The sequence below is a fragment of the Tinamus guttatus genome, unplaced genomic scaffold (assembly GCF_059628265.1).
Source record: "Tinamus guttatus ecotype Peru unplaced genomic scaffold, ASM5962826v1 Tinamus_guttatus_pri_ptg000332l, whole genome shotgun sequence".
Taxonomy (NCBI): Eukaryota; Metazoa; Chordata; class Aves; order Tinamiformes; family Tinamidae; genus Tinamus; species Tinamus guttatus.
In genome coordinates this window covers 653,600-674,959 of record NW_028288866.1, presented here as the reverse complement: position 1 = coordinate 674,959, position 21,360 = coordinate 653,600, and the positions used below count along the sequence as shown (strand labels likewise).

General features: G+C 54.9%; 1 protein-coding gene across 3 annotated transcripts in view; it reads right to left on the bottom strand.

The window, feature by feature from the left end:
- KAZN (kazrin, periplakin interacting protein) overlaps positions 1 to 21,360 on the bottom strand; it is a 103,156-nt gene that overhangs the window by 1,630 nt on the left and 80,166 nt on the right. For 2 of the 3 annotated variants that reach the window (XM_088529562.1, XM_088529564.1), the window contains 5 exons: positions 4,206 to 4,397; positions 1,927 to 2,063; positions 1,083 to 1,253; positions 633 to 822; positions 239 to 369 (listed from right to left, as the gene is read on the bottom strand). In XM_088529562.1, the coding sequence (XP_088385688.1) occupies positions 239 to 369; positions 633 to 822; positions 1,083 to 1,253; positions 1,927 to 2,063; positions 4,206 to 4,397 (821 nt within the window). Of the gene's footprint in view, positions 1 to 238; positions 370 to 632; positions 823 to 1,082; positions 1,254 to 1,926; positions 2,064 to 4,205; positions 4,398 to 7,320; positions 7,362 to 21,360 lie in introns of those variants that run through there. The other variant, XM_088529563.1, reaches the window with a different exon arrangement.

The window sequence follows — 21,360 nt, the reverse complement described above, 5'->3', positions numbered from 1 at the left end:
CTGCACCTTGGAGCATGTGTTAGGATCTGCGCCTTGGAGCACACGTTAGGATCTGCACCTTGGAGCAGCGTTAGGATCTGCACCTTGGATCATGTGTTAGGATCTGCACCAGGGACCCCAGACGCCAGCAAGAGCCTTTGCCAGCAGCTGGGCTGGGACTAGCCCTAGGGGAAGAGGGAGACCTGGTGGCCGCTGGGCTCCGAGGGAGCCGTTTTGGGGGGCTCAGCGGGTGCCTTACGTTGCAGAGCGAGTGCGTCCGATGCCGGGGTGAGTTGATGTCGCTCGGCGTCGACGACCTGTCGCCTTCGGCGGCGGACGCGTCGGAGATGATGGAGGGCTGCCGCGAGTGGCAGGGACTCACTCTGACGGCTGCAACGCAAGGGAGGCACCGGCGTCAGCGGGGCCCGGGGACACCGCGCCGCCCCGGCCGCCCTTCCCAAGCGGAGCCGCGGGAGGAGAGGGGAGCTCATGGATAACGGTGGCTACGCTCTGGTCAGGGAGCGGAGAAGGAAGCACGAAGGGGGGATGTCGCCCTGCCACTGGGGCCATAGGCAACGCGGGATCTGGGCTCGCGCCTCATCTCCAGAGGTGCCGGTTTTGGAGAGAAGGGAAGGGGCTCGAGCGGGGCTCACCTTGCCGGTCCGCCGAGTGCTGGGGGTGCGAGTGGTAGAGGGTCTGCTGGCTCTGCCGGATGGCGGCCGTGAGCGGCAGGTCGGCCTGCATCACCCACTCCTGGTTGCCGTTGAGCACCGTCTCGCCCGGCATGGCCAGTGAGTGCCGCTTGGGCACGTCCTTGGTCAGCGTGGCCAGCGACTGCTTGGCCTGTGGAAGAGACAGGAGGGAGGAACTCAGCGTCTCAAGTGGCTGAACTGCGCCCGGGCGCCCGGCCCGGTGCTGGTCCTTGGCCACCAGCACCCCGACTCCTGGCCAACCCTCGAACTTGCTTGCTGCCACCTTGCAGCCCTCCGTGCAGCAAAATCTGGGGGATTTTGAGCACTTGCTCAGGCAGGGAAGAGAAGTAAAACAGCGACTGCAACATCAAAAGGCCCCAGCTGCCCCAAAGGCCGAGGGTTGGTGCTCACCATGGCCAGCTCGGCCTCCAGCTCCTTCATGCGGTTGTCCTTGAGGTCCAGCTGGGAGCGGAGGGCGCTGGCGTGGTCCGTCGCCTCCTTGGCTTGCCGGCGCAGCTCCCACTTCTCCCGCTCCAGCAGGTCCTTCTCCTTGGCCAGGGCTTTCACCGCGTCCTCGCTCTCCTGCCGGGACCCACACAGTTAGTGACCCTAAAAAACCCGCTTGGACACGGCCCTGTGCCACGTGCTCTAGGTGACCCTGTGTGTGCAGGGGGTTGGACTAGATGATCTCTAGAGGTCCCTTCTAACCTTAACCATTCTATGGTTCTATGATTCTATGATTCATTCTATGATTCTATGACCCCCACCTGATGGTCCCCACGTGGCAAGTGGGTCCCCCCCTGCCGCCCCGCTCCGTCGGAGCGCAGCGTGGAGCTCGGCTCTCCTTTCCTTCCCTGCAAAACCCCTCCGTGGCCGAGCGCAGCAAAAGCCGGCTATTTTCCTGCGGCGTTTTCCGCTCGGCATCTCACTGCTGGGGCGTTTCGAAGCACAAAAACTTCTGGTGGCCGGAGGGAAAGAAAACCTCAAACGCGCCACGGTTCCTAAAATAACCCCAGAGCTGCATGGGAGCGATGCTCCTTCGGCAGAACGCTTTAAAAATAGCAACTTTCTCCCCTGGCACGGAAAAGAGCCCACGACCGTCACAGATGCTGGTTCCCACGGCCGCTCGCTCGGGTGGATGCCTCCACCCGGGCAAATCACAACAAAAACAGTAAAACCGGCCTCAAAACCACCAGAGACATTTTCTGCTCTAAACGGAGCTCCGATTTTTGCTTTTTCCCCCAGGAGGACTCACTTTCCGGTGCTGCTCGTAGTTGCGGATGAAGTCACGGAGCTGCTCCTCGCGGCTCTCCAGCGTGGCGTAGAGCTGCTGCATCTGGCTCACCAGGTCGGTCTTCTCGGCCTTGAGGCGCTTGCGGTCGGCCTTCATGGCTGCGGGAGAGAGCTTTTTAATCCATTTAATTTCTTAATTTAAAGCCGAGGCTCCGGCGATGGCTTTTCAGGATTATTCGGGGCTCTCCCACCAGCCCTGTGCCAACTCTGCTCTCTCCTGGGGAGGATTAAGCCCTAGGAATACCAGCCGTGACCCCCTCCAACTTGCTAAGACATCTTCTAGTCGCAGGGTCCGGAGGAAAGCAAGCTGTTACACAAATAAATGTTGGGAACACAACAAGATTTCTTTGTAAATGCCCTACCTAGTTTTGTCGGATTAAAACCCAACGCGTGAATAGCGTTTTCAGCTCACGTTGCACTTCCCTCAATGCTCCTGCAATGAGCCACTTAATCGGGCAGCTTAAACAGCACATCCCGAGCTTATCCCGACAGATGGGATGTGGCTGGGATAAGGGCCCCAGTGAGGAGTGCGGGAGCATCCTTGTGGCATGCGGCAAACCCGAGCCTGAGTTGAGGTTGTGTTTGCCTCCAATGTACCCGTGGAAATCCTTTAATTTAGCACCAAGCCCCTGGAACAGCCAAAAGCATGGAATTTCCGAGCTCGTGACCGTCTCGTGACAAATATATACATACATTTTTCATTTTCCCAAGGATAATGAGAGGCTCCTGTACAAGTTTGAGTTGCATTTGTAACTCTCCAAAGCCGGAGGCGACAAAAGACTCCTAATGAATTTAATTAAATAGCTGGTTACTCCATAGCAACAACCTGTTTTAATTAGCGGGGGCGTTCAGGGTCCTGCAAGATGCACGGGAAATACTTCATCGCTTGCCAAAGAAAACGCTCCGAGGTGTTATTAGAAGAGGAGTCCACGAAGTCTCGGAAGGTTTAACATTTACCAAGCGTGCTTCCCAATACTGTGCCATACTGCCGGGCTCGGTGAAGCCGTCGGCACGGCGCTCCGGCCGGAGCGCGCACGGAGCAAACCGCCTTGTCACATTAACGTCCGCTTCATTTCTGCTGTTCCTGTATCCCGGCCATGAAATCCAACATTGTCACCATGACTGAGCCATAAAATGGGTCAGCCCTGGGCGGGAGTTACCCGGGTGCTCTTTACATTGCAATTAAACACACACAGGCCTCGTCTCCAAGTTTCGGACTCAACACCCGGTTATCGCATCCCATCGCGGGAGACCTGCTCCAAGGAGCCAGACCCTGGATGGCCTCAGCATCGAGGCAACATTTCTTAAGTCCTCCAATTCAGCTCTCAAAGGCCCAAATTCGCTATGGTGGCAGGTCCAGCCCCTCCTCTCAAGCTGCAGCCCTCGCGCCGAAACATCCTTTGCACCCAAGGGTGCAGCAGCGTCGCCGCACGCAGCCTGTCTGTCGCGCAAAGGGGACGAAAAGTTCCACAGAGTTTTCTTTCTTCTTTTTTTTCATACAAGCATTCTTAAAATAGTTCTCCTCTTGCATATTTAGCATGTTCCAGATGTAAAAAGCCGTGGCACGTTCCCAGCTCTCGGCAGGGAGCGAGGGGGCGAGCCGCTTTGCTTCCCTACTTGTGCCTGATGCTGCTCCTACGCGTGCAGGGATGGAAACGCCGTCATTCCGCCCGGATTGCCCCAAACCGGGGGGCCTCGGCCATGGCCAGCAGCTCCCTCAGCCTTATGCTGCACCGGTCGCAGAGGAACCGCTTGCGAGGGGCAGCAGAAACATCCCAGGGTCGGATCCTATGAGGAGAGGCTGAGGGAGCTGGGCCTGTTCAGCTGGAGAAGGGAAGGCTGAGAGGGGACCTGAGCAGTGTCTAGAAGTACCTCAAGGGAGGCAGTGAGGAGGATGGGGCGGCCTCTTTTCACCGGTGGCCACTGACAGAACTAGAGGAAACGGCCCCAAACTGAAGCACCAAAAGTTCCACAGGAACTTAAGGAAAATTTTCTTCACAGTGAGGGTGCCAGAGCACTGGAACAGGCTGCCCAGAGAGGTTGTGGAGTCTCCTCTGGAGATCTTCAAACCCGCTTGGACGCAGCCCTGTGCCACGTGCTCTAGGTGACCCTGTGTGTGCAGGGATTGGACTGGATGATCCCTAGAGGCCCCTTCCAACCTTGGGCATTCTGTGATTCTATGATTACGGGATGCACAGAGCTTTGCATCACCTACAGCTCTCACCGCGGGCCCGTCCTTACCCTGCAGGGCCTCCTTGGCTCGCGCCAGCTCCTGCTCCTTCTGCACCAGCTGCACCTTGAGCTCGGTGGCCGAGAGGACCTCGCTGGACTTGCCGCCGGGCGTCTCCTCCAGGTCTTTTGCCAGCATCTCCTTCATTTGGCGGAGCAGGTGAACCTCCTCCTGCAGCTGGGCCACCTCCTCTCGCAGCAGCCCTGTAGGGAGAGACACAGAGCATGACGCCAGGACACCCCCCGGGGGCTTAAAAAACAAAAATCCAGGGGAAAAAAGCGTAAAATCGCAAACACCAAGGACAACAATTCCCGTCAAAACCACTCGCTCTGAGAAACTGGAAAGGTCCTACTGAAACTTGGACAAGTCTCGGGGGTTTCGGCGCAAACCCGCTCAATGCCGTTGCACAACCGCCCGCTTTTACGGGACGTGGAGGACAAGAGGTGGCCCCACGGGTCCCCCTCGTTGCAACATTCCCCCAGTGCCCTCCTGTTGCACCACATCTCCCACATGGCTCACCTTTATTTCCACTCAGATAAGGCATTTCTGTCAGCACATAAAAAGCCAAAAACCCATAAAATTGCTGCAACGCTCAGGCATCGGAAGGTGCCGCATCCCGAAGCGCTGCAGCGCTCCAGGCGCAGGAATGTCGCCGCATCCCGAAGCGCTCGGCGAGCGGGAAAACCGCTGCATCCTGCGTGCACTCGGATCAGCTCCAGCCCCTCTGAGGATTCCTTGTTGCATTAACCCGCTGTCCCTCCGGGTCACTGCAAGCCCTTGCACTTGCTCCAAGGATTCCTGCTGCTTTCCGGACTTCGCCCCATGCCCACAGACAGCTACAGAATGTAGCAACCACTTTATTTTTCCTCCCCGATAAGCAAAAAGCCGCCGGGCACCGAGGGCAGGAGCAGCTTTTGCAGCAAGCGGGGCACGGCGGAGCAGCTGGGGCGGGAAGACATAAAATCCGCTCCGCATACTTGGGATGCTTCGCTTATGAAAACTGGCAAGGCCTCCTCTGTAAATTATTTAGCCGTAAAGTCACTAACTAGGAACATTCGAGCAGCAGGCTGGGGGGATTTCATTAAATACCAGAAACAAAAAAAAAAAAAAAAAAAAAAGAAAAGAAAAAAAGCTGGAATAAATGTTTCCAGCACGAAGGCTTGCTCAGGCCCCGGCCAAAGCAACACTGCGATTTCTCAAGGGGATGGAGAAATTTGGCTTTCTGGCGCTGGCGTTTGGGAAATTTGGGGGAAACCCGAGGAGCCAGGAGGCTGCAGGGAGCAGCTCGTGTGGAGCCTTTTCCCACGCTGCGCTGGCTGGAGGGATAAATCTGGGATCCGCGCACTGGGGACAGCGTCGGACGCTCGCGGCTCTGCGTGCCGGGCATGGCAAAGCACCAGCCAGATGGTCCTGGGTGAAACCAAGGCCGCGTTTAGCACCGCCGTTAATTAATCTTCAGATAATTTGTTTTCACCTGTAATTAAGAGCGTCTCTGTTTGGGAGAGAGCCGGGAAGCGATTCCTTGGCAATTGAGAACCTCGAGCAGAAGGGACGGAAGCCGCCGGGGGTCCGGGACGGCAGCGACTTCTCCCCAAGCGCCTGTGGGATTTTCCCCAGGGCCGCAGAGAAGGATTGCTGCAAAGTGTAGGATTGCAGCGGCTTTGCTGGGAAACGCTGGCATTCCCGGTAGGACACTCAGGGCACAGACACCAGCGCTCGGTTACGACTGGTCGCTGGCAGCTTTGAGCCGCATTTGCGCTGCTGTCGGATGGATCGGACAGAGCAGGAGCGTTTGGTTTGCATGGATCGCTGCTGTCAAGGAATTGCCCGGCTCAGGAGGGGAATTTTGGCTTTATTTTAAAGTGGAGGGAAAAATGCCACTAGGCCAAGTTTTTAGGGATTATTCCACACTCCTGTGGCACCTGCCAAAGCAGCAGCACAAGGTTCCCGCAAGTTTTCATGGAAAACACCCCGAATTCTCTGATGGAATTGCCACGGCACCAGCATTCCCACCTTTCCTGCACCGCTCCATCCAGCAGCTTTCAAAAACGCAGCGAGCCGGCAGCTGGGGAATTAAGGCCTTTCCAATATTTCCCAGAATAATTGACAATAATGACAATTTGCACCACAATAATTAGCCCCTAATTACGTTTCGGTTGATGGCACTAAACTTCCAGGACCCTGTCACATTCCGCATCCTTTCTGGATTCTGCATCCTTTCCACTCCAAGCACTGAGCGGTGCTAAGGGGCAATATAGAGAGTCCCTTTTTTTTTGCCTTTGGCAGTTAAAGCCTCCATGATAAACATCCCTGCCGAGCGTTTTGGGGCTGAAGGTTCCCCTGCGGATCCTGTAAATCCGTCTCCGATTCCCGCTCCGCGAAGCCTTTGCCGGCTCCCCCACTGACGGGAGCAGGACGCGCAGCAGTCCCGGGGGATCCACGCTCTGGCCCCGCTTTTGGTGGCCCGTCCACCTCTTCTCCCGTGGGTCTCCTGCGGTTCTTCCCACTGGGAAATCCCCTGGTTTTCCGCAGGTCCAGCATCACCGCGGCCACCGGGACAAGAGCGCAGGGGGGCAGCGCCGTGACCCGCGCGGGCACCGCGGCGGGAGCGGGTCCGACGCGGAGCTCCCTTGGAGCGTGTGGAGCGCCCGATCCCCGTGTCCCCAACGGGGACCTCCTCCCTGCGCCGGCTCCGGCTCTGGTCCCCCCTCTCCTCCCGCTCTGGCCCCGGCGGCTCTTCCCGCCTGCCTTCCTTTGCGGGAAGGAACAAGCAGGAAGGGAACATCCTCACACGCACGCAAACAAAGCTGAACCGGGCGCAACACGCCGCTCCCGGGCCCGGCGCCCAAAAGCCCACGGATTCACCCCAAACTGCGCTCACCCGCGGGCTGGCCGTGTCCCCCCCGCGGCACTGCTCCGCGCGCATCGTCCCACCGGCCCCCCGGCTCCTGCTCCGGCCGTGCGGGTCGCGCAGCCGGAGCGTCGCCGCGGCCAGGCCGGAGCGTCGCCGGGGCCGAGCCGGAGCGTCGCCGGGGCCGAGCCGGAGCGTCGCCGCGGGAGCATCCGCCGGCAGCCCCGAACAAAGGCCGGGCCTGGCGCGAGGCCGGCGCGCGCGGCCCCACGTACCCGGCTTGCCCTCCTCGCGGTCCGACTTCATGGCGGGGCCGGCGGCGGCCCAGGCCGCGGCAGCCTCCGAGCGCGGCGCTGCGGCGGCCGGAGCGGCGGCTCCGTCACCCGGGCTCGCTCCGGCGGCCTCCTCCTCCCTTCCCTGCGCCAGACTCCTCCCCGGCACGGCAGGAAGTGCGGCGGGCGCTACCTGCGCCGGGAATTTGACCCCTCCGCAGGTTGCGGCCTCCACCGGGCGCCAAAGGGCCTTCCTCGCTGCCGGCCTCTTCCTCGCTCCGCCGAAGCCGGGCGCCACGGGGGGCTCCGGGCGGGCGCGGAGCCTTTGGAAAGTCACGGCAGCCACTGCTGTTGTGCCAAGGGCTCCCGAACCGCGTGGCGGGAGCGACGCCGCGTTGCAGAGCCTCGCGATCCCGCGGGATCGGGGTCCCGCGGCGACCCGCCGCCCTGCGGATACGGAGAAACAGGGGGAACAGAGCCCTGTGACCTCCCAAGCGCACTGCCCGCTGCGAGTCCGTGCTTTTAAACAGGAAAACGGGGCCAAAAAGGGCTAAATCCTTCCCCTCTGCTCGCACGATGCAATGGGGGAACAGGCCGGGCCGCACGCGCCTCGCAGTGCCCCTCTGCGCTGGCGCTGCGAAACCAGCCATTCCCACACACCAATAGTGTTTTTAAGTCCTTATATTTTCAGTGCTGCCCCTCTGGGATATTCCTTCCCGACTGTTGCAGGGAGGCAAGGACAAGGGTGAGAGATGGAACAACGTTCCACGAATACAGGATTTCCAAGGGGAAGAAAAGACGAGGAGGGCTGCTTTGGAGAAAAGCCGGCCGGGATGAACGCTCCTTCCCACATCCTCTCTTACCGCTTTTTCCCAGGATCCTGCTGCAGCTTTACCCTGCCAGGAAGGAAAGCTGCCTCCTTCCCTCAGCGTCTTGCTCAAACCCAACTTTGAGCCAAATTGACACATTTTTGTCAAACCCTTCAGTTCTGACAAATCGGCACCCGTGCAGAGAGAAGCGCTCAGCTGCGGAATTGCTGATGCTTGAGGAAGCAGCCGTCGGAAAAGCAGTCGGATTCGGCTCCGAGCGTGCATGACAGCGCTCTGGTCCACAGAAAATCTTACGTTTCACATTAATAATAGGAAGGGTCCCAACTAGTTTTGTGTTATTTCAGTGCACTTCTATTGCCTTAAGGGCAGCTCTCCCAGTTTACGCAGGCCAGAGACCTGCTGCAAGAAGATGGGGGGAAAATAAACATATTTTAAATGGAGTTCAGTCCACTTGTGCCAGCAAAATATGTGTTTGTGTTAGCTACATATTTCTTTTGTTCCCCAGGGAATATCTAAATAAATAAAGCACTGGAGAGCACTGGCAATCAAATCATGCTAAATGAATCTGTCCTCGTGAAAAGCAAGCGAGCAAAGCGGGGCAGCGCGGCCCAAGCTCCGGGCTTGCAGAAGAACCCCAGTTTCAGTGTTTTATACAGCTTATCTAGCTGATGTCCCAGGTGATGGGGCATCAACTGACCCAGATATACTTGAAAACATAAGGAATAATTTCATCAAGCAGTTTTGAGCTTCAGCTGATTTCTGCTGAATATTGATACTGCTCTCCGTGCAATTCTTCCCACTGCCTTCCACGGGGATTTAATTCCGAGGGGGCAAAGATGGGCACAGACCCGGCTCCACATTTACCCTGGGACTCCCAAATAATGAAGGCGAGGGAAGGGGATGACCAGATCCACTCAGTTCCAGCCTTTATCTCCTACCTGTTTCATAGACCAGTGACATCTGCTATTGCCCTGGGGCTCACCTGAAAAAATCGCTATTTTCCTCCTAAAAACCACTGCAAGAGGAGTACATCCGAGAGAGATTCGGATTATCCTGAGTTTTACATAATACATTGAACCTCACCCTATGCTGTGCTGCAGTGTATAATACTACCATATGTGATGGCAAAGAAATCTCACTGCTGCAAATGCACGATAACACAGCAGCCGCGGCTACTCACTGCACTGAGCTGGAAAATTCTAATGAGCAATATGTAATTAAGCTCACACCCAGCGTGACGGAGCAAGAGGATACCTAAATATTAAATGGATACACCACAAACTGCCACATTCTCATGGGAAACCAAATATGCCCCAGAATGGCCTCGGTGACACGGCAGGGTTCGGGTTGCTTTAGGAAAGATGTATTTTTTAACGTTTAGTAAAGTGGTTTTGTCTTCCCCTGGATGGATGGAGTGGGAGAGGGGAGGAAAAGGCGCTTGGTAATTGTAACACTAAATCTGCCTCTATTGGAGCCTGGCTCGGCGTGTCGGGGCTTCCAGCTGATTTATGGCACTGCTTCATGAGGAGAAAGGAAAAGGAAAATAAAAAACAGGTAGGTTTTCAGGACTTTGGATTCGCAGCCTCTGTCTTACACAGGCTGGGATGGGTCCCCCTGCCCCACGGGGCTTCAGCAGCCCTGGCTTGAGCTCGTGGCAGGACGCACATTCAGGCAACTCTTCCCATCTATCCAAACATCTCTCCAGCGCATTCCCAAACAATCCCATCGGACTCATTCCGGATGTTTCCAGGACGCTTCTGCAGAACCGGGTGCATCTCAAAGCACGTCCACACAAGCACCGACACTTTCACCCAAGATCTTGACCATGCCCCAGGAAAACGCAAGCCTTAACCAAAAAATGCCACTGTCTGTCCAAGCGGTATTTCCTAATTCCATAGGGAACGGCTCAATACGATAAAACACCCCCTTCCCGCGGAGGCGCGATTCGCCCTCGCCTCTCCCGGCTCACCAATATTTGATGCCATCTGAGAGCAAACAAAACCGTCCCGCAGTGACAACTGTGACGGAAACAATCTGGGCTGTCGCTGAGAACCTCAGCCCTCAAAATCTGTCACTTAATTCCGCTTGCCGTTTCTGGTAACTTTGGGAAAAGGGCCTGGATTTTGGAAATAACCAGCCTCGCCAAGCAGCAGCGACGAGCGAGGGTCTCGGGCACTTCTGCAAACATACACAACGCGCTACTACTTAAGCATGCGCTTTTTTAACACCTGTGGTCAAATGTAAGATTGATTTTATACCAATTAATCCGATAGCCAGAGATTTTCCTCCTCTGCTCTTCAGCCACTTGGGAAATCCTTCCAAAAGAGCGCGCGGGGCTGTGCGGGGATTAGATTGCTTAGCGAGGCAGTTATAATCCCTCCAATAAGAGGATCTGAGCCCAAACGGAGGAGCGGCCGCTCTACAGATATTTGCAAGCAAAAATTCGAGCGGCGACGGCACCCGGCGCGTGCCTTATCCCGAAGGATTGGGAAAAGGAGGTTACTTGAGCAGAGCGTGGGGCTCTGTGCAGACGCGGGGAGGGCCCAAGCGCTTTCTGCGGGGTCTGCAGCCTCCCCTGGCTGCGCTCAAGGGGCTCCCGGGTTTCTCCAGAGCTTCCCGAGGCTGAATAATTTATTCTGGCCTAATGGCAGCTCGGATGCACGTAGGTCTCTTTAATTTGCATGGCTCGATTTGAAACCCAAACCGCGTTTTAAAAAACAAGGACGGGGGGCAGAGAATAAAGTACCTGCAAGAGATTACGAAAAGTGAATGTATTTGGTCATTTCTCCTTCCTCCCCTTCGGATCCAACCCCAAACCTGTCGGCAATGACACCGAAACTGAAGCACCTCACCCTGTCAGAGCCTGCCGGGGTGCTGGAGAGGGAAGCACCGAATCCTCCTCCCTGTCCAACCTGCCCCCTTGCACTCATTTTGCTGCCGATCCCCAGCGATGCCGGTTTCAGCGCCGGCAGCCCACGCATCCGCGCGTCGTGCCGGGCCTTTCCCACCCTTTTGCTCCCCCGGGTCGGTCAATGTCGCCACCAGCTTTTGAGGCTTCCACTCGGTTTCGAAGTAAACGCTCCGAGGACGTTTTTAATAATTCAGTTGGACAAATCTTCAACCTTCCTGTTTTCTTTAATGAAGGGTCCACTAGCAAAATCAATAGGAGATAGACGGAGCGGTGTTTTCAGCCCAGCTTCCGGAGGCAGCCGTGGTCACCGATGACAAGCTGCCCAGAACTTAACAGGATATCTGGGATATCGCATCGGAAAAGAAGCCATGGCGAATCCCTGGGCTGGTGAAAGCCTCTTCCGTGCCCTGACTCGATTGCTCGGCCGCTGCTGAAATTGCTCATGCAAAGAGCAAACTGCAAAACCGCCTTCACGTCGGAAACCAAGATCAAGCCCCTGTGAACACATCCACCAGGGACACCAACTATAGCGTCCTGCAGCTCCAAAAAATAAATAAATGAAAAAAAAACTTGGGTTACTTACACAAAAGAGAGCGCTCGCATTGAGAGCAGGAGCGTGAGCATCCTCCAAAAGGGAAAGGTTATCGGGATATGAGGGCTGGGACGAGCGGGGCTGTTAGGGCACCTTTTCCCTAATAACAACCCGCAGAGCAGTTGCTTCCAGGGGGACGAGGAGGAGATAAAGGATTTCTTCCTCAGGCAGGAATAAATCAAAGGGCTCCGTTTTGCTGATAGGAATTGATTTTCCTCCCTTCCTTTGCACTTAGGGAAAGAAAAGCAGGACCACGGGAAGAGCATCCAGACCCTTCCCGTCGGACCATCCCAGACACCCCGGGGCCTTCCTCGCCTCCTCCTCCTCACCGGCACCCATGCGGCGCCCGGCACAGGCCTCCCGCAAAGCAAAGGGCAATAAATGGGCAATAAATGCAAAATCTGCACAAACGTTTCTCAGGGCACGTGGAAAAGCCCCGGCCTGCAGCCTCGGCCTCCCCAAAGCCCCGGCCACGGTCTTTAACGACTCATTACGGCATTAGGGAGCGCGAGCGCGCCGGATTAGAGTGTTTAGCGATATTAGAGCGGATTTGAGCCGGCCGCCCGGAGAGCCTCGTGCTTCCACCTGGCACAGGGGCCTCCAGACCCAGCTGCATCAGCAACGTATATATATGTGTGTGTGCGTTCAGTAAATATTACTGATATTATGTTCAGTAAACACATACATATATATATAGATAAAACACCAAAAACTGGGAATTTGAGGCCATGGGAGTCGCTAGCTGCTTTCACTCAGCCAAGCGGATTATAAAATCCTGCAGCAGCAAAATAAACAGCTTAGAGCAAACAACGGGCTGAGCGCGGCCGCACTCACCCTGCGGGGCTGCGGCTCCGGCCGGGCAGCGCCCGGATCCGCGCCAGGCCCGGGATGCTCCTTGGATCGCTCCGGTCCCACTGAGACGCCCTCGGCTTTCAGGACGGGCTCTAAGTGGCCCCAGATGTGGTGCCGTCCTCCGAAACCCCCTGCTAAGGGGAAAACTGAACACTGGGTGGAAAAAATGAACCACTGGCTCCAGCCCCAACGCTGGTGAATGCACAAAAAGCACAAAATGAAGAATGTATTTTTTCCTCTGCCTCTTCTCAATTACAGCCAGCACAGAGGTTTCATGCTAACGGAGTTAAAAAGAAAGAGAGTAGAAGCGTCCTTGTAAAATGCAGTGTTTTTTAAAGAAATGCACAACAGACAAAAGCTGCATTTTATGCTTTTCTTCCAGCATTTTCCTACTAACCTTCCCTCAGTCAGAAATACACAGCTTCACGGGGCCTTGCTTTGGCTAAACGGGGTTTGGGCGGCTGCGGAACATCCCGGTTAACGGGGGATGCTAAGGAAGACGCCAGGAGCAGTGCTGAGGGTGCCCGGGATTCTTCACACAACCCACCCCCATTCCCTGCATTTCACACTCGGGAACCAATGCCAGGAAACCTGTGAAGCTCCGTCCTAGCTGGAAATAAACTGTGGGACCAGGAGCTAGTGATGGCCTCCGGTGTCACCTCGCAACATCACGACGGCATGAGAATAACACCTGGGAGAGGGACCTGGAGAAATCTGACAGCAACAAAACCCCAAGATGGGATCCCAAAGGATCCCAAAACGACAGCATCCCAAGACGGGATCCCAAAGGATGGGGAGAAGCCCATCCATGTGGTGGACACCGCGCTCCCGAGACCTTCTTGGCCTCTTCTGCTCTCATTGCCAAGCAATATTTCAGGCTCCAACGAGGCTGCGGGTGCCCCGGCGTGCCCGCGCCTTGTTTACATCCACGATGGGCTTCCCCTCTGCTCCGAGCCTCCTTCGGCAGCGCAGGAAAGCAGCGGGAGCCTCTTAATTGCCGTGTTGCAATCAACACAAGCGGTGCGGCGCGACGGCGGGGTGTCCGCGCCTGCCGCCGGCTCCGCTGCGCAGTAAAGCGCTGGCTGTCCCACGTCACGCTCAGGTGACGGCGCGGGACCTACAGAGACATTCACCGGATGCATCGGAAGGAAGTGGACCCTACCGTGGACGCAACGCTCTTCGGCAAGCAACCAAGCTCCTGCCCCTTCCGTCCATCCCTTGGAGGGTCCTGGTGTTCGCTGGGGCTCCGCTAGACCAGCAAACCCATCACTAGGATGGGGGAAATACTTGGAATTCGGCTGAGAGCCAACCAGGCCCTGCCAGAGCACCTGAGCCTGCTTTTGCACCTGAAATGCAGATTTCTAGGAAAAGCCATTTATTTTAATTCCACACTAAGGGTTCTCCTTCCCCACGGACACTCTGTTGTTCCGCAAGCCCTGGCTGTGCAGCTAATCGCTAGCGACAGCGCCGGGGGCGTTCTCCGTGCCCCGGCCCCGCTCGCTCCTCAACAGTCTTTAAATATTCCGGGCGGCTCCATCTCGGCCTCGCCGGCCCAGCTGCTCCCGCGCCGGTGGCCAGCTGCTCCGCGGGTCCCTCGCGGAGCCGCGGAAGGCGCCGTGCCCCGCGGCTCCGCTCCCGGCACCCTGAATTATTCATTTCGTGGGGATAGCGCCAGCGGGGAGCCCGGTGCCAAGGAGAAACGTAACGGGAAGAAAGGGATTCACGCGAGGCCGGCGCAGCGCTCGGCTGGGCTGCACCGCGGCGAGCAAGGGTGACCAGGGAGGACTCCGAGCCCGCGGGCGGCTCCTTCTCCACATCCCGGCTCGGAGCCTGGCAACACTGCCCAGAGCCGCGGCCCGGGTGCAGGCGGCTCCGGGAACACCAGCTCGGAGCAACAACAGAGGGACACGAGGAGAGCAAACAACCACAGAGCCTCGTTCGGCTCCTCTGTTTGCCCTGCAGAAACGGTCAGCTCGGACTTTGTGCCCCTTCGCGCTCGTAAAACGACGGGATTTGGATCCAGCGCCAAGCGCCAGCCGGGAAACGGGCAAAGCCCAGACCCTGCAGACGCCCGGGCCGCTCTCCCCTCTTTAGCTCTTCTTTCCGAGTCCCCAGTGTTGTAAACGCGGATCAGCAGGAGCTCCCAGGCTCTGCTCCTGCTCCCAAACCACCCTATTTGCCAAATGACTGTGCCAACCTGAAAGGAGTAATAATAAATCAGGATTAGGAATTAATAAACTGGGATCAAAACACCTTCATAAATCAGTTCGTGCTCCCGAAATGTGGGTGGGCAAAACTATTAGAAAAGAATTTAAAAAAAAAAAAAAAGAGGTATAAACCTCATTCAGGTCAGTGCAAATGTCACTTGTAGGAGAAAAACACCCGTGATGGATTATTAGCTAAGGGAAGAAGTCAGGAGGATTTCAGGTTTGGCATTGGACGGACAATGCAAACTTAAATATGCTGCATTTATGGGGAAGGTAAAACTGCTTTATTCATCACATGCTTGTGTGTAAAATAAAGTGTCCCACGACACGGACACGGCCCATCTGCAAAGCCACCAAATCGGGGATGTGTCCCTTGCACATGGGGTATGGGAGAAGAGCCCCCCTTACCCCAACCTGTGCAAGCAGCGGGGGACCTTATCGCAGGCTCCCGGCTCAAAGGCACCATGGATCTTCATCCAGCAGCACCTGCTCCGGGAAAACGGGCCCTTGCCAAGGGCAGGGATGGAACTGTGGCGAGGACAGGGGTTTGGGAACGTGTGTTTGCTTTTGAGGCAGCTGTGAAAACCGAAAACTCAGGCTACAAGGGCCTAGCGGGCAGGAGAATTAGGCAGGGCCACGAGGATGATCAGGGGTCTGGAACATCTGCCCTATGAGGAGAGGCTGAGGGAGCTGGGCCTGTTCAGCTGGAGAAGAGAAGGCTGAGAGGGGACCTGAGCAGTGTCTAGAAGTACCTCAAGGGAGGCCGTGAGGAGGATGGGGCGGCCTCTTTTCAGTGGTGGCCACTGACAGAACTAGAGGAAACGGCCACAAACTGAAACACCAAAAGTTCCACAGGAACTTAAGGAAAAATTCCTTCCCAGTGAGGGTGCCAGAGCCCTGGAACAGGCTGCCCAGAGAGGTTGTGGAGTCTCCTTCTCTGGAGATCTTCAAACCCGTTGGACGCAGTCCTGTGCCACGTGCTCTAGGTGACCCTGCGTGTGCAGGGGTTGGACTAGATGATCTCTAGAGGTCCCTTCCAACCTTGGGCATTCTGTGATTCTATAATTACAGGAGTTACTTTCCAGTGCCGCATGCACAGCCAGGTGACGTCACCCAACCCGGCCACGCCGATGCCATCGTCCCTCATGCCAGTGTCGTCATCCCTGTTCGTGCACCTGTTTTGGGCATGATCCTGCCCTTTTGAGCCCAGCCCCTGCACTCACAACAATTCTCATTGCCAAACTAACAACTAACAGCCCAAACCTCCAAACATGAGATATGTCTAAATTACAGAAACCAACAGCCAATTCTGGTCATTACGATGGTGTTGCTGTGCACCTCTGCTATTTTTCATAAAAGCAAAAAACAACAACTACCTACTGAGACCTGCAGTAACCAAACAACGTTCTTGCTACATTTTATTCCTCTTATTCCTTCCTTAATCTAAACATATAGTCATAAGAGCAAGATATTTGCTATGAGGAAATGAGCTGTCAAGTGATTTACAGTCGTGCTTGGTCCCCGTCTCTGCAGCTCCAAGTTTTCTACGCCACCTATTTTTAGCAAGCTGTAAATTAGCAGCAATAAGGAACAGGGTGGGAGCCAGGATTTAAGAAGTTTATAGAGCAATCTTATCTATTCCCCTGTTTTCCTAATACATCTCAGATTGGGTACCTAGGTACCGCATGCATGGTTACAGTCACCATAAAACACCAAATGGGAAGGACAGTGGTTGCCTTATTCCTATTTCAGTCCAGGCGAAATTATTGCTCCCCATGGAGCCAGGGCCCTCCAACAAAAACCACGGTCCTGCAGTGCAGGATTTTTTTTTTTTATTTCCCCTGCCTTTTCTCCAAGCAATTGCAGTAATGATTCTAACTCCCATATAGCATTTTCTATAGCATTTTCTGTACAAGAGCTTTAAGAGCTGGGACAATGGGAAGTCATTACCCGAGCTTTAACAAAAGTACATTATTGCCAGCATCCTTATTTGCAAGAACGAGGCCCAGAAAGATCAAATGAATCACTGCAGATCGTGCAGCAACGCGCCGGCACAGTCGGGAACGGAACCGTCATCTCCTTGACCCTTCATCCGGTGCTTCCTTGGACAGAGAAATAAGATCCTTGAAGCACACGCGAAAAGGAACGGGCTTATTTTTAACGGTGCTGAAAAATGAGCTATTTTTTTCATTGCTATAACTGAACTGGCTATAACAAGTGCGAAAGCAGCTTTTGGCCTCTATTTCCATTCAGCAAAGCAGGCACATCCCCCCCAAAACCATGCGGCCTTCCCTACTCTGGGCCGTGCAGGGCATCACCCTTTAGGTTTATACCCCTTTCCTCTTTTATCTTTGCTTTTTTGGTTCCCGATCTATGGAAACTGAAGTGCCCAAAACCAACAGAGAATTTCAAACATTCTGGCCGGTGCAATTTGCTCAGAAGTCCTGAGCGCGTGCCAGGGCGCCGCGGAGCTCTCCCCTTGCCCAAGTATTTTATGAGACTATTTATTTAGGAGAGAAAACAGACCTTAATCAGCAGAAAGACCATGAAGAAACAGAATATTTATACGGAGCTGTGTCCTGTTACCAAACATGATGAAATCCTCCAAGGAGGCTGTTAAGAAGATTGCCCATCAGCAAGGAAATTCAGCAAACCAGATTATCTGTAACAGGCTTATCCACTGGAAAAAAACCATCAGAGCAACGAAGAGAGAGTTTTGAAAGACAATTAATGAATAGTAGGGGAGAGGGGAAGTTGTAACAGAGAACTAATAGAGTGAGAATCCATAAAATATAGATTGTCACAGCTGATCAGACATAGGGACATGACACGACCCATCACGTTGCTGGAGAAGGATGCAAAGCTGCTCACAGCACCTGCTCCTAACTGCTTTTAGCCTTTCTTTTTTAATATTAGAAGAAGAATTCCCATGGTGGTTTGGCTGATAGCTGTTAGGTTTAAATTTTAAATGAACAGGACTGAAAGGGAGCTTTGGACAGCACCTATGGCCTTGTCCTTGCAGCACAGCTCTGCTGCTGCTACCCATATCCGTGGCTGTGTCCGAGAGAAGAAGGAGCATCGTCTTCAGTGGCAAACCTCCAATTTCCTACCAGCTGCAGGAATAAAGCTGGGAAGGAAGCGCTAGGCTTGGGAAGCTGGAGATCCAGGAACACTTTTCCCACTGCTGCCCATCCTGGTGGTCCTTCTGTGCCCTCCATAGCCACCTCCTCGGTGCTACCCCACCACATTCCTTGGCTTCAGTGTTGGATGCAGACTGGACAAGCGGAGCCACAGAAGGATTAAGGGATTTGCCTGAGCTAAGGACACAGATATCCTTCCACCGGCTTCACGAGGCTTTGTACCAAATTCCTGCACAAAGAGCCATGCTCAAGAGCGATCAAGGAGGTTAATTCATTAGCACTACTGAAGTTCTTTTAGATCCTTGAATGAAAGTGGCCATCAAAGAGCAAAGGCGTTTTATTAACGATAACCATGCAAAAAGTGCAAGTTGAATCCTTCGGCCTCAAGCCTTATGGCACAAATCGGTTTGTAACACAAAGACACCAGCATATTCCTAAGGGGTCTGAAAACATTCTTTCAACAGCCTCTGCTAGATACTAATGTTTAAGATTCCCTTTAACTCCCTGCCTGGAAGTTTCACGTTTCCATGCAGCAGGGTGGACCCAGGCCCATGCTGGGAAGGGGAGTCGCAGTCATGGAAAGGCTCTCGCTGGCATTTCTTCTCTCCTGCAAAACACGCCGAAGTCTCTCCAAGCACTGGCAGCAGGCGCCGGAAGACGCTCCGCGTGCTCCTCTCTCCTGTCGCTGGTGGAATAGGCTTCATCCTGTTTCCTTTGGCCCGCGATCAAGCAGGCTCCTCGCAGGAATTTTCCATTATCCGGTGGCAAAGACACCAGGGCAATCCAGGCATTTAACTGGCTTACACTCTGACCCCTCTTCAGCGGTGGCGAGAGCAGCCATAAAGCCCCAGCTATTTCTCGTAAAACATCCCGATTTCAAGGAACGCGGCGGTCCCGGGGGACAGACGGCTCCAAATCACAGGCAGGGCCCTCCCAGCCTGTGCACTGGATGGACTGGACCTCCACCATCGCTGTCCTGACACGACCCATAACTTACCCATAGCTCCTTCCACGCCACGTGGGTTTGCTTGGGAAAACCACCCATGTCCCTGCGTGCTGGCACTGCCCCTCGCCTCCCTCCCGGTGCCATTCCCAACCCTCGCCAAGGCCACATGGATCTCGGACTCGCTCATCCCTGGGGCCATCTGCTAAGCCAGGGAGGGGAAAACAGAACAGAGCCACCGACGGGGACTGCGGCGGGTCTGCTAGGAATGGCCAAGTGACAGAAAAATTCGTTTTCCTTCCTCTTTCCAGAGATTTGGTCCTGGATAATGCGATGGCTCCGCTCCAAGTCAATAATCTCTTCTAGCAGCACCTCAGCGAAGGCGGGAGACTGCGGCTCCAAACACGCGGCCTTAATTAAGTTGCAGGAGTGAATCTTCAAGTAGCTTCGATATCACAGCTTAGACATTTAGTTTAAAACAGTATTATCTGATTGATATAAACATGAATTAAAAACGAAAAGAAGAGGCGTTCCCCAGGAATTCGGAACTTTTTCTCCTGTGGAAGAAGCATGCCCAAGATACAACGTCTGGGAGCCAAGTTAAATATCCTGGACACAACTTGTATTTGCTGGTAGTTTGCTGACATTGGGTAGCGTAATTAATATGTACTCCCCAGAGTTGGCAAAATAATTCAGTGAATTACCAGGACACCACCACTCCAGGAATAAAATAAAAACCGCAGAGCTTCTCCACAAAGCGGGGAGAACCCAAGCAGCTCCATCTTCCCTTCCTACTTTTCTGCTTAGGATTTGAGTCCCTCCAAGTGCCCAGCTTCCCGCTGTCTCAGGGGGGCTCTGAGCTTGCCAGGTCTTGGATGCTGATGCAGGCGATGCTGGGTCCACGCAGCAAGAAAAGAAAGAAAGAGCCCCAAGAACCGACGGCAAAATTCTGTAGACATAAATAAATGTCAAGCACCTTGTGCCGTGGAGGTGGCCTAATAGGAACCGAGTGGCAGCCACTGATCTTTGGGATAACATCCTCCCAACTCCGAGGAGCCACCAGGAGCTAGCGCAGGAATCCGTCACTGCACAAGGACCTTTTAACAGGGCGCACGCGGCTCCCCCGGAGCGGGGCCGACAGGGCCGTGCGATCCACCCGCGTTCACGCTGTCCCTGGACACCGGCGCGGGGCTAAACCCCACCGGGAACAAGGATACAATAGTAAAAGCAGCACCGCGCTGGGCATCATCCACAGCTGGTTCTGCTGCATTTCCCTCCAGAGGGACAAGGCACAGGGGGTGTTTATTAAACAAGGCGCTTTGGTTTCCTTACTGACCACGCGGTGACTCCGCAGCAGGTGCCGGTGGCCGCCGCGCTGCTCGGGGCGGTTACGGAGCTGCCACCGGCCTCGCAGGACGGACCTGGAGGAGCAGTCCCCGCGCGCGGCCGGGTGGCAGCTCCTGCACAACCTGCCCTCCGGAGGGGCCTCTCCCTCCCCGCGCAACCGGTCCGGACACGAGCGGGAGCCGCCGCAGGGCCGAGCCGGGCCGGGCCGTGACGCAGCCGCACGGGAAGCTCGCCAGGGCTCGAGCGCTTCGCAGCCGCCTCCCGCAGCCGCCCACGGAGCTGGTTTCACCTCAGAGACATCGGGGTTTATCAGCAGCCCAGCACTGATAAGGCTCTTGCTGCCTTTTATCGGCCGGCGGGAGCATCCCCGCAGCGGCAGCTCCGTGGGGCCGGCGCCGTTTCCATGTGGGAATGGGCCGGGTCGCTGCGCGACAAGTTGCAATGGGGTCTGTGACCTCCAAGTTCGCAATGGGGGCAAACGGTCCGTGAGGAAATGCCAAAGGTCGGCTTAAAATCCAGGAGAGAGAGGATTTTTTGCTGTATCTGTGCCGCCTTTTTGGATCATAAAAATAAAACTACATTTTTTTTTCATTAGTTTATCAAAAGTAGCTCCCCTTCCCTGTTCTCCATCATTTATAAGAGGTGAAATGACTCACAGAGCAAGTTTGTGCTTGCCTGGACGATCGGGCAGGAAGGAAATCATCTGCCATAAGCAGATTCCGACACGTCGGAGCAACGCGATGAAGCGGAGCGAGGAGCTGCCCCAGCGCCCGGGGACGAGCCCGGCGGGCTGCGCTTCCCCTCGCCTTCCCGGCGTGCCTGAAACGCGGGAGCGCTGGATGCCTGGAAAAATTCGCAGTGTTGTAACTCCCCTATTTCTGGTTAGAAACCCAAACACAACCCACACGTTTCTGTGGTTTTATCCTCCCTTTGCATATTTTATGTAAAGTTCTCTTTGCGATGTTTTATTTTCCTTCTCATTTTATGCCTTTTTAAAGCAACCAACGCTGGAAACTTTTTGGCAACGTTATTCACCATCTTAATGCCACTCTCCTAATGCCACGCACTGATTTACGACGAGATCAGAGCCGCTCGGTTAATCAGGGATAAACCCAGCGTCTATTGAGGGTTATAGTTTTTATTAGTCTTTCTTGTTGTTCTAATTAATGGTATTACCCTCTGAACTATGTACACATACCTAAAGAAATTCAAGATATGCAG